The sequence below is a fragment of the Sceloporus undulatus genome, chromosome 3, assembly GCF_019175285.1.
Source record: "Sceloporus undulatus isolate JIND9_A2432 ecotype Alabama chromosome 3, SceUnd_v1.1, whole genome shotgun sequence".
Taxonomy (NCBI): Eukaryota; Metazoa; Chordata; class Lepidosauria; order Squamata; family Phrynosomatidae; genus Sceloporus; species Sceloporus undulatus.
Genome location: NC_056524.1, coordinates 185,303,527 through 185,316,168, shown reverse-complemented (window position 1 = coordinate 185,316,168; position 12,642 = coordinate 185,303,527). Strand labels below are relative to the sequence as shown.

The 12,642-nt window shown below is 37.4% G+C and overlaps 1 protein-coding gene across 21 annotated transcripts in view; it reads left to right on the top strand.

Moving 5' to 3' along the window:
• JAKMIP3 (Janus kinase and microtubule interacting protein 3) overlaps nt 1-12,642 on the top strand; it is a 170,286-nt gene that overhangs the window by 125,998 nt on the left and 31,646 nt on the right. For 13 of the 21 annotated variants that reach the window (XM_042459997.1, XM_042460004.1, XM_042459996.1 and 10 more), the window contains 9 exons: nt 896-979; nt 3,462-3,524; nt 4,009-4,107; nt 5,866-5,964; nt 6,074-6,133; nt 7,730-7,795; nt 9,683-9,751; nt 9,856-9,933; nt 11,910-12,113. In XM_042459997.1, the coding sequence (XP_042315931.1) occupies nt 896-979; nt 3,462-3,524; nt 4,009-4,107; nt 5,866-5,964; nt 6,074-6,133; nt 7,730-7,795; nt 9,683-9,751; nt 9,856-9,933; nt 11,910-12,113 (822 nt within the window). The remainder of the gene's footprint in view (nt 1-895; nt 980-3,461; nt 3,525-4,008; nt 4,108-5,865; nt 5,965-6,073; nt 6,134-7,729; nt 7,796-9,682; nt 9,752-9,855; nt 9,934-11,909; nt 12,114-12,642) is intronic. The other 8 variants (XM_042460007.1, XM_042460008.1, XM_042459999.1 and 5 more) reach the window with 1 other exon arrangement.

The window sequence follows — 12,642 nt, the reverse complement described above, 5'->3', positions numbered from 1 at the left end:
GGAAATGTGAATTGGATTAGAACACAGCTATCATTTGGTTTTTACATTTCTTTGAGTGGCATTATATAGATTTTTTGTTTTACACATATCAAAATGTTTTTTAAATCACATTTTATGTTTAAGTGCACACAAAAATGCTTATTTTAACAGGAAGTATATACAAACATGCCTATTTTAGGAAAATGTTTATGCACATGTCTTGTGAAAAACACATGGAAATGCTGTGGGTTCAGAGCAGTTTTTTAAAAAACCAAACTGTAATTTGTAGATTGATATGGAAGACAGCCTTATGAATAAACACATGGGAAATTGTCATGAACCGAGAACAGATGGTTCTTTTCTTCCCTAGGAAGAAAATAGACTGGTTCATCATCCATAGCCAGCAGCTGATTTACCTCAATAGAATGTGCAGATTGATCACAGAATTCCAATAGACTCTAAGGAAGAGACAGGATGATGAGTGAGGAAATGCAAGATTGCTAGGAAGTTTCTAAACATGTGTCAATGTGTTTTCTACTGGATTTTGTGCTGGTTATGGTGAATATATTTCACTGATTTATCTTTATTAAATGGACACCAATGTTTATGACAGTTCAGGAGCATGGATTCAAAAAGTGTGCCCTTGCCAGTCCTTGGAACCATTCACACACTTTCCCTACATTTAAGCTGCACATCTCCATGCAAATGTATCTTACATAGGCAACATATCCCATGTGACCTTTTTGTAATTAATACACACACACACACACACCAACCTTATGCAAGCAGACATTCAAATAATCTGAATTTTTAGATAGACATTTTGCTATTATAGTACTGCACCCTAGACTGTATTGCACTTTTACCTTGGCATATTTCAGAGAAAGTTTGACATTTCTTCAATCCTATCTTACAGACTCGTGAGCAGCTTCAAGCTGAAATCCACAGAGCCCAAGCTCAGATAGAAGACCTAGAAAAGGCACTTGCTGAGCAAGGACAGGTAATAAATTGAGAACAAATGCATTGTGTCAATGCAGTCTTCATTACAAACAAGTTGAGCTGAAGATTATCACTATAGGCTAAATGGATTGAGTCTCACTTTGCATTGCATAAAGGCATAGCTGCAGGTATAAATATTAAATGCCATTGCGATTAAGCTCATTGCAACAACAGAGGTGCTGAGCAAGAAAGAGTCAATGGGATGGCTGACACATAAAGCTAACCATGGTTTAGTGGTATGTACATTAGTAAAAATATATGTACATTAGCAGAAAGGTGCCAGAGCAAAGCTTTAGGCTCGCTGGTTACCCACTTCCTCCCATACTTCATTAGTAGGTGAAGGAATATGTTGGCATTCGACTTTACATTATTAAATTTTTGCTTCTTGTTATGCATGAACCAGAAGTCAAGGTGAACTCCAGTTCAACTGATTTTAGGCTTGTTCCCTTAGCCAAATTTCAGACAAATCTCTGTGAGTATTCACTGCAGCCTCTAAAACATTATCCTGCTAGATGTGGAACAATAGGGAGGGAAAGGGATGGCAGAGGAAGAGGAAGACTAGGGTGACTACTGGGTTCACACACACACACGCTCCACGCACTGCCATATGGCTCCCAACAGAAACAGTTCCCCAGCTCTCTTATAATGAATTACTAAACAAATAAGCCAAAAAACCTGGATTGTTTAACGGGGTTTTAAAAATGTAGTTTTGGTTTTTTTAGTGTCAGAGGGAGGTCTGAAGTACGGAATTTGTTTTACAAAGTTAAGGCTCCCCTTTGAATTTCAGACCTCAATTGCACAGATTTCTGGGGTGCTAAAACACCAGGAGGATCCTACACATGTAAAGGTCTCCCATGTATGCACAGAAGAGGGCAGGTCCAGCAAGGGATGCTGTGGGAAGGGACAACTGGCACACTCTTTCCCTCCATGCAATTAAGATTTTATGTGGAATAATGTCCAAATAGAGCTTTTAAAAAGTCTCTCTGTGTGCAGAATCGGCACACTGTGATCATATATTCTTGTGTATGGAGGTTTTAGTGTGGGATCAGTCAACATTGCCTCATCCCCATTGGTATGTTGATTGAATGTTTGTGTGAGACAAGAACTCAAATAAGTCACAGTCAAAGGCTATAGTAAAAAAATCAACAACTCACCAACACTGATATTAGCAGCAGGTCATAATGATGTAGCTCAGACAAGGCCCTAGGAGAACAACAGTCATGTGATTGTACCAAAAGGATAAAGCATAGGGACCAAAGCAGACGATTCTGGAGACAATGTTCCAGAAGTTGTATGCTTCCACCAAAGGGTGCCACCCACTTAACTCCAAATGCAGGGGGACAAGTTCCAGGTAATGATGTTGGTGGGGGGGAAACAGGTTCCTGTCTGGCATCACAGTACCAGGCAGTTAGATCACTGTAAGTCGTTGATGATGATGATGATGATGATGATGATGATGATGATGATAATAATACTGTTGTTATGTGCCTTCAAGTTGACTCTGTCATTGGGACTTTTGGCAAGATTTATTCAGAAAAGGTTTTCTACTGCTTTCCTCTATGGCTGAGAGTTGACTGAGAGCAATCCAGTGGGTTTCCATGACAGAGCAAGAATTTGAACCTTGATGTCTCAAAGTCCTAGTCAGTACTCAGACCATGCTGGCTCACCTTGTAGGTCAATATCAGCATGTTAAATTGTATGTGGAAATTAGCCAGTGCAGGTCTTTAGTACAAGAGAAAGACAAACTCAAAAGATCTACAGTGCCTCTAATCAAGTATTTCACTAGGTAAACAGTGTAAAGAAATATCACACCTTGATCTTTAAATTTCTACACTTGCTGCGATTCCTGAGTGAATTGTTGCTGAAATCTGTCTTGGCATCAACACCTGACAAATGTTCACAAGTTCTTTCATATATATAGTCCAAACATCTTACTAATATGCGTTCTTCCCTGATGTAATTCACTGAAGTGTGCTTACGCAAGCTGAATTTCATGATTTACTTCTAGGTGTCTGACTTTATTTGAGTCATATATTGTGAGGGCAACTCAATATTTAATCTCAGTCATCTAGATTTGAGGTTCCAATCTGCCAGACTACCCATAGTTTGTTGATTTTTGGCATATTTATTGCTTGCAATGATACTCTGTGTTTCACCATCTTTCATTCAGGCTTTGGATATTTCCTGTTGTTTTCTGTGCTTCTGATCTCACACACATATATAGTGGGCTTTGGACCTATAATTAATTTATAATTAATGTTGCATCAAAAGGGGGGCACAAACCCTCCTGGAAATAGAGCAGTTTACTGTGGCACTGCAGAAAAGACAAACTATGTGCTATTGAGAAGACATTATTAATTTGGGTTGTGAAAACTACTGTAACTAAATCGAGAAAGAGAAATCCAAATATGCTCCCAGTTCTCACCTGGGTAGAAATATTCCTATCAGCTTCTTCTCTAATATCAGTATTTTGATTTTCCAAGGACATGAAGTGGATTGAAGAAAAGCAGGCATTATACAGAAGAAACCAAGAGCTAGTTGAAAAGGTATATATTTCCATTTCCATAAGAAACATAAAAATAAGTAGATGTGGTCAAGAAATTGAGAGGGAAAGATCTGTGGAACCAGAAACACAGATGGTGCAGTTTCCAAATGAGCACAATGATATGTGAGACAACTTTTTAGTTTGGACTATTTCAATTCTAAATGCTAAGAGGATTAAAATGCTAAAAATTCAGTTTTAACTATTCCTGTTGTAGCAACAATAGCTTTAAGACTATTTTGTATATTTTATTTCAAAAAACTTTCAGCAGTCTTGTAAAGCAGATCACCCTTATTATTCCTATTGTAGATGTATTTAAAAAGATGAAACGAGGTGGCTTCCTAAGTGTTCATTCAGTATTCATAGAGTTATCTTTGCAAAAACTGAACCCAGTATTTCTGAACTCATATTTACTTCACTGAAAATGAAAGTTTTGAAGTGTTATCTTGTACAAAATTGCAAAAGGTGTGAATATTTTCTTTTTCTAGATAAAACAAATGGAGGCAGAAGAGGCTCGGTTAAAACATGATGTTCAGGATGCTAAAGATCAAAATGAACTCTTGGAATTTAGAATACTAGAACTTGAAGTAAGTATGGGCCAAATGTTTTCATATTTTGTCACAATAATTTTTGTTCTCTTACCAGGTGTCTTGTGATATAGGTACTTTTACTTGTGCACAGAGCATAATACAATAATATAGCTATGGTACCTTCAGTGGGAAGCAAGAATGGCATCTCTTTGCTGCTTGTTTCTTGCAGTCACACTTAGACAACTTGATCCCAGATGATGAGTTGGTTTGCAGATGTCACTAAACAAATTTGATGTGCTAAAGCTAGAACAACCTTTAGTGAAAGTCAGGATTGCATACTCTTCTTTCCTTTATGGGTCAGGAGTAGCTTGAAAGCAACCATTTTCACTTTTAGTTTACTGTGGCATTATTGTATATTCTGGGCCAAAAGATTGTGGTTAACATTAACTATACTTAGGGTCATTCACACTAGGAAATAACCCAGTGTGGAAACCGAATTATTTCCATGGTGTGTATACTCCCCCCAACTATACTCAATGTAGGCTTTTTTGGGGTGGGGGGACACACCAAAGAACCCACTTGAGCCTGTGCATTTTGCACCAGGTCACTTACTGTGCCTTTTTCACAGCACCGCAGTGATTCAAATCTTCAGTAGTGAGAGTACTGGAGAGATCCAAATTGCACGGGAAATCGTTTTGAAAATAGAGGCACCTCTATTTTCAAAAGTTGAGAACATACACAGTACATGTGCGGCCTTTTGCTGGCTTGGTTCCATATACAGACCATACACTGAATATATATATATATATATATATATATATATATAGTACAGATCCTCTCAGAGTTTCATGTGAAAACCTTTGAAGATAATATGTAAATGACAAATGCATTCTTAGTATTAGCTTTGTTTTTCCCATGTTGTCCTTCTCTGAACTTTTTGCTACATATGCTAATGTTCCTGATATAGAATTGTGACTCTCTATACATCATTATCATGCATGCGATTGTGAATTTGCTGACCATGCCAGACCAATGCCCCCTGGATGTGACATCATGCTACTGCAGGGAAGATTCCCCCCCCCCCGCCCCAACTGAAACAAAAATCTTTAGTTTAGCAACTTACAGGACACTAAAATAATAATAATAAAAATTATTTTGCAGTACCTCATGGCTTGAAAAACTAGTGTTCCAATCTTCAAATCTTGGGTCAAAAATAATGATAATTATTTATTCTGGACATATACGCAGTCAAAGGAAAAGAGATAAGATCATGGACATGGGGTTATAACTTGAAAAGCACAGTAATTAAAAATAGATGCCCTCTTAGCTGAAGTACACACATAACAACTGCCAGCACAGAAAGTGCTAGGAATGATATATTCATCTTCTGCTCCAGTCAAATATAAGTGAAATATAATTCTGGAAAAGTCTAGATGTGGGAGGGAGCTTCCAATGCTTTGCTTTGCATGCAGAATCCATCCAGTTTCATCTCTGGATATTATTTAGGTAGCATGTGTTGGGACATTTACTTGAGACATTAGGGAGCTCCTTTAACAGAGCATGCTTTGCCAGGCTAAGTGAACAAATAATCGGATGTGGTATAAAGCAGCTTCTGATAGCTTAAATATATGTCACACAAATACTATTGAGGTTCTTTCTGTTGCCCAATGTGCATAATACTGAATGATCAGTGAGGGCACAGATAACTAAATTATCAACACCTGCTGCCTTATGTATGCAATTTACTCATTTTTTGTGTTTCAAACAGATATTCCTGAAATCTTATTATTTTCTACATCATTGATTTGATTATAGGAAAGAGAAAGAAGATCTCCAGCTATCAATTTTCATCACATTCCTTTTACTGAGGGGAAAAGTCCCTTACAGGTGTATTGTGAGGCAGAAGGTGTAACAGTAAGTAATTCTAGGTGGTGTTTTTTTTTTTAAACCCTTCTTCATTTAAACACGGTATTGTATCTTATTTTTCTGATGTTCTCTTCCCAATATACTTCTCTCTTGCTAGGATATACTGGTAGCAGAGTTGATGAAGAAACTGGACATTTTAGGGGATAACGCCGTAAGTGTATGTTCCTTTAATAAATTGTCCATGTTTCTGTTAATATGTTTTGTCCTTTTGTCCAGATGACATTATTGAACTCTCCCAAGCATGTTTATAACTGTCTGCTTCTCTTTGTAGATTTATGTTACATTTTGACTGGGGCAAGTGATGGCTACAGGACAATATTTGCATGTTATTATCATATACTGTATACCAATAAGATCATTAACTCTCTTAATGTTGTGGTAATGTTATTTAATTTTATATTCCTTTTCTAAAAGATGAACACAGCACATTCATATTTTTGTTTCTTATGCTTCCCTGTTCTTTGCACATGAGTAAATTTCTCCCCTTGAAGTGAATGAGATAGCAAAGTGTTTACATCTGACAGAACTCTGTCCTTTGTTCTATGTAATCTATTGGTCAATTAAGAAAGAAACATTTCAATGAATATGATATATTAAGAGTTTTTTCCATGTTCAGTCAAGCCACATTCTTAGTAGAAATATCATAGGTAATATGGATACCCTAATAGTAATAACATCCCAAGTTTGGGGGGGGGGGGAGTTGAATCCACTCCAGGTTTTAATGCTGAACCCTATATCTAAAACATGTTCAGAAAGTTGGCTAGCTTCTGATTAGTTAGCCCCAGCTTCAGCTTTGCTTTGGACAGCTTCTCAGACAAGTCTGAGATTTGTCACTTCACCAGAATAAACAACATATGCCACCAAAGCTGTATGTAGTTGAAAATACCATCCCGCATTATCAGTACCCAAATGGCAATCAATAGCATTCACCCGAACTGGATGTTCACTGAGCCGTAATGAAATGTACAGTTGGCCCTTCTTATACACGGATATTTTATACATGGATTCAAACATCCGTGGTTTGAAAAGGTTAAAAAAAGTATAAGTTTCAAATATCAAACCTTGATTTTCCATTTTTTATAAGGGACACCATTTTGCTATGTCATTATATTTAATGGGACTTGAGCATCCATGGGTTTTGTTATCCACGGGGGATCTTGGAACCAAACCACAGGGTATAACAAGAGTCCACTGTATGTTATTTGAAGCTACCATGGAATTACCATGAATATCTTCCAGTCTATAAAGCCTTCAGATCAGTTGCTAAAGACATCATAATACAATTTCATGCATAGGCTGACCAAACAGTGGGTAAGTCTTCAGTTCATCAAGTCATAAAGCCAGAGGTGTGCCCTCTGGTCATGAGTATCCATTCTCTGTTTCTTAAGGCTATATGATTGACCAATGGGAAAATGTCTTAATAAGTATAATATAGGCAAGCAAAGGATTTCAGTAACATTAGATGAAAGTATTTATGGAGACTTTTTGCTGACAGTTCATTGTGTTAGTATTTTATACACAATAATTAACAGCAGAAAATGCACATGTATCTCAACACTGGATTGCAGTGATCACCTATTTTAAAAGAATTTCATAATTACTAAAGTTAGTATTGTTGCAAGAAAATACTAGTTTAGCTTTGTAGCTTTAGATTTTAAAAGAATGTTTAGAAGATACCAGAACAGCCCCAGAAGCTAAAAGCAAATGAAAAGACCTGTGCACTGATAATAATTTTATTCTGCTCTTGATGCAGAACTTAACAAATGAAGAGCAAGTAGTTATCATACAAGCAAGAACGGTTTTGACTTTGGCAGAAAAGGTAATGACACATTTTTTTTCTCCCTCTAATAGTCATTCAGAAGCTATTTTCACTGATTTTACTGGTTTACAACCATAACAGTCACATATAGTATAGCAGAGTAGATACTCTTTTATCTTTGCCTTCTTCTTCAATCCAGTATTCAAAAATGATTCTAAGAAAGGGGTCTTTCCACTATATATAGTTCTATGATTCCATTTTAACTGCTGTGGTTCCTTCCTATGGAATCCTGGGAATGGCAGTTTAGGGAAAGTTATTTAGCATTCTCAGCCAGATCTGTCTAATGTATCACTAAACTACAAATGCCAGGATTCAGCAAAATGGAACTATGGCAGTTAAAGTGGAATCATAATAGTAGTATAATTGTGTGGTATGAAATAGGCCCTGGTCTACACATTATTTTTCTCACGTAAATAATAACTGAAATTTCCTCCTTATGTAGTCTTCTCAACACCTTCACTATTAGATCTACAATGGTTCAGTAGATTGTAGTTTTTGCTTCAAATGCAAAATGTCTATGCCAGGACTGCAAGGTGCAATAGATGTGAAATGTGCAGAATAATGGCACTGGTGCAAGGATGATGTCCAAACAAAGAACATTTAAAATGTAATCCCTGTGATCATGGCAACATATGTACTAGCTTAAAAAAACACAATGCGAATTCCTTAGGCCAGAATCCTGTTGCTGACATACACACATGTAATATGCAGTTCTACATATATGTTCCACTCTTTGGGCATTGTGAAAGGAGTGCTCCATTATCTCTTTGTGCAGCATTCACTAACACCACCCTAGCAGCTTTCAAGAACTAGAATGTGCTGCTCCAACCATTTACTGGCTGGAAGGGAAGGTAGAGGTGTCCAGGCATTGCCTGGCCCCACTCCAGTTTTTCAGCCAAGAGAATAAAACTGTTCTCACCCTCTTGCATCTTCAGTGAATCTTCAGTTCCAGAAAAGCAACCTTAGCTGTCTTCCCCAGCTTTAACTGCAACCAAGTGCTGCTTGGCCATCTTTGTGCCCTCACCTCTGGCCAGTAAACATTGTGCCAGTGCATTCCAGTTTTTGAAAGTTCCCTTCTGGAGGCAGGAGAGATGCAGAATTGTGCAGGCAAAGCATTATGCCTTGTCTGCATAGGGTATTGCTATGGCCTAGGAAAGTAATGTTATAGATGGGTGCAAAACGGACTTGCAATAAAACATTGCGTATGGAGTGGTCCTGTTCATTTTTCCAACTAAACAACCATGCCTTCTTTCAGGATGCTCTACACACACACACACACACACACACACACACACATTCTGTTCTGCCAAGATAGTCAGTCGTGATGGAGCTTGTTGTTGATTCTTTTTTATTTCTCTGTTTGTCACTGGAAACCTTGAGGCTCTCTGAACACGTTGATACACCCCTCTTGTTTTCCCCCCTTCTTTTTCTGTGGAGATGGTATATGATGACAGCTGAATTTGTTGTCAGTATATCTGATGAACTTATAAACATTATGTGCAACACCCTTGTCCATGTATAGAATCCAACCCAAAACTCAGTGTCCTTTCTAGATTAAGGCAATGGAGTGACATGATAATAGGAGTCACAATCAGAGCTTGGAATGAGCAGCCAACGGCTATGCTGTCTGGGAGATTCTGGGAGTTCTAGTACAAAAAATAACTCTTGTAAGCTCTTGTCATCATTACCAGTTTTAGATAACTTTCTTTTTGTTTCTGGGTTATAAAATAGCAGTATAATAGAGTGTTTTTCTTTGTTTGTCACTGAAATGGTCAAATGTATAGTATGGGACTTAAGATAATAGCTGGATGATTAATAGCTAGGCTGTTCCTTTTGTCAAATCTGTTTATCTGACTTGGAACTTCATCCTCTATTATCTCTGTGCAGTGGCTGCAGCAGATAGAAGTAACAGAATCAGCATTGCAACAAAAGATGATAGACCTGGAAAATGAAAAGGTAATCTAGGAGTTCATCACACTGTTAAACCACATTTACTTGTAAATAAAAATTAGATTTACATGATGCTTATTCAGACTAACAAATTCTCATTTTATCTTTAGGAACTGTTTAGTAAACAAAAGGGATATTTGGATGATGAACTTGATTACAGGAAGCAATCTTTAGATCAAGCACATAAGGTAGGTCAAAGAAATTATGAAAGAAAAATAGTTTTGCCTCAATTTAATAAATATTTATCCTGATCTGCCTCAGTGACTTTTGAAAAGACATCTTGCTGGACTCTTACCAGTAATCCAAGTCCAAATTTAATTCAAAGAATAGACCTTGAGTCTTCAGAAGAACACCCTGTTTGCCAATTTTCGGAACAACGAAAGCTAAAATTTAAAAATTGAGAATATACTATCACTGTTTGGACCAGGAATGTAGACTGAGCAACTTAACAGTGGCTAATTTTAAAAAAATTCAAGCTGTATCTGTAAATATTTGAGGCTTATTGCTTATTGCTCCTGGTCAGAGGAGACAACAAATAATCCTTCCATATTGCAGTGAATGACATTCAAAATCAGAGGATTCTCACATTTCATGTTTAGAAATGGGAATAGCGTTGGTTCCTTTTCTGTTCATTTCTGGATCCAAGCTTAGAAATGACATTAAATATATCACCAGTTTGTTTGTGCGTGTCTTTCATTTTAAATAGGAGTGGAAAAGGACTGGAAAAGACCACTACGTATAACTTGTAACCCATGCACTCTTGAGATTTCCAGTAGGCGAAGAGTGTCAGGAAGGAGTTACAGTCTTCCCTAGACCCATGGCTCTTTCAGGGTACAGGGATTGTATCAGGAAGCTGGCAAGTAAATATTTGTCTCTGCAAGCCTAATAAGTTATGGTTTATTGACTTATCTTGAGGGACAAAGACATTTCAGATTAACCGTATATATGTGCTCATTCACTATCATTCAGTTTATCAGACATTCACAGTTCACAGTTATGTTCTCTTCCATGCATAATCATGTATCAGGGATTATGAAATGGTGCATGAAATGAAAGGTCCTGCAGACTTTCCCTAATGCACACAGAATGGATTGCTGTATTATCACAGCTAGAAAGACTCTAGTCTGGCCAGTATTAGTCTCAGAAACTCAACAAAAATATGGAAATCTTTTCACATCAAACAGTCGTTCTCCCAGCTTTAAAGATTAGAGAAAGATGCTTTCCCCCAAAAAAATCACAGGGTTTTCAATTTCTCATGAATAAAAGCTCCACTTGCTGTTGGTGTGTAATTCCATGAAAAGGTCTAGATGAGTGGTGAATGTGAGCTCTCAGGAAGAGACAATGGTCTTTCCATGCTGCAGTGGCTCAAAATACTGTATATCATTATGTGGGGGAGTCATAAAAGCACACAACAGCAACAATAAAGTAATAAACAGATCAAAGAATTATGAGAGAGCAACAAAATTGTATTTATTAATTAAGTTTTAGTTTAGACTTGGATTCCACCTCTAAGATCTCTTATTGTGTGTGTATTAACAAATACAGTTATTCCAAAATTAAAAAATAATCTGAAATTGAAAACACTTGTGGTCCTAAGCATTTCAAATAAGGGAGACTCAATCTGTGGAGTAATTATGTTGAAACTGTGATGAACAATAGAGCTTGAGAAGGTGGCCTTTTTTTTTAAACTATCACTGCTAGAATTCCAAGCTCTGACAAAGAGACATTTGAGATTTGTAGCCCAAAAGATAAAAGAAGAGAATATTCCCAAAACAAACATTACAAAGGGAAACAACATCCTGATGAAAATGTTTTTGGGCATGCCATCCTCTAGTAAGGTTCTGGGGAAATTATGGTAGGGCTGCTGAGTCTATGGGAAAATCCCAGAGTAGATTTCTTAAATCCATTCTAGCAATCCCCAAGGGGACTCCAATTCTTAAATCAATTTTCTTAAATCAGTTTTAGCAATCGCTAAGGTGAATCCAAGGGTTCTGCTATAGGCAAACATTAGCTGTCCCTCTTACTGCATGAATTCATTGCTGCTGGTTGAGGTTATAGAGAAGGTTCTTGACCCTACTGATCTAGCAATTAGCAAGCACTCATAGAACAAAATGCTAATGAAGAACTCTACAGGTACAAATAACATTATTCTTTTTCTGTTTAGCACATTCTGGAACTGGAAGCCATGCTTTATGATGCCCTTCAGCAGGAAGCAGGAGCCAAGATGTCAGAAATTCTTTCAGAAGAAGAGAGGGAGAAGTTGAAGAATGCTGTGGAACAATGGAAGCGGCAAGTTATGAGTGAACTTCGAGAAAGGGATTCTCAGATTCTCCGGGAAAGAATGGAACTGATTCAACATGCACAACAGGTAGCCTTGGAAATGTGGTTATGACAGTGTGTGTCAATTTCAAGTCTTCAGAAGATTAACAATTTTTCATTTTATCCACATTTTATCCTTCTAAAGCAAGATGTGATAACTGAGGAAATGACTGTGACAGGAGCAAAACACATCAGTCCCCCCCTCCCCCCAAAAAACAACCTTAGTTGCCCCTTGAACAGAGAGAAACCCTTTTAATCATAACCATTCTGGCAGTATATATAGATTAAAAAATAGATGTGGGGGGAATTGTTAATCGTTGAGGAGAAGTACAAGTTACAAACTACACAGGTCTCCTGCCAGGAGTTGTAGCGCATCTTAAAAGAAAATGTTCTCTTCTCTAAAAAATGTTGGAATATTTATTTATTTAGAACCAGGGTGGTATAATGGTTTGATCATTGGACTACAACTCTGGAGACCAGGATTCAGTTCTCCACTCAGGCATGGAAAACCACTGGGTGACAAGCCACACACTCTCAGCCCCAGAAAACCCAGTAATAGGATCACCATAAGTCGTAAA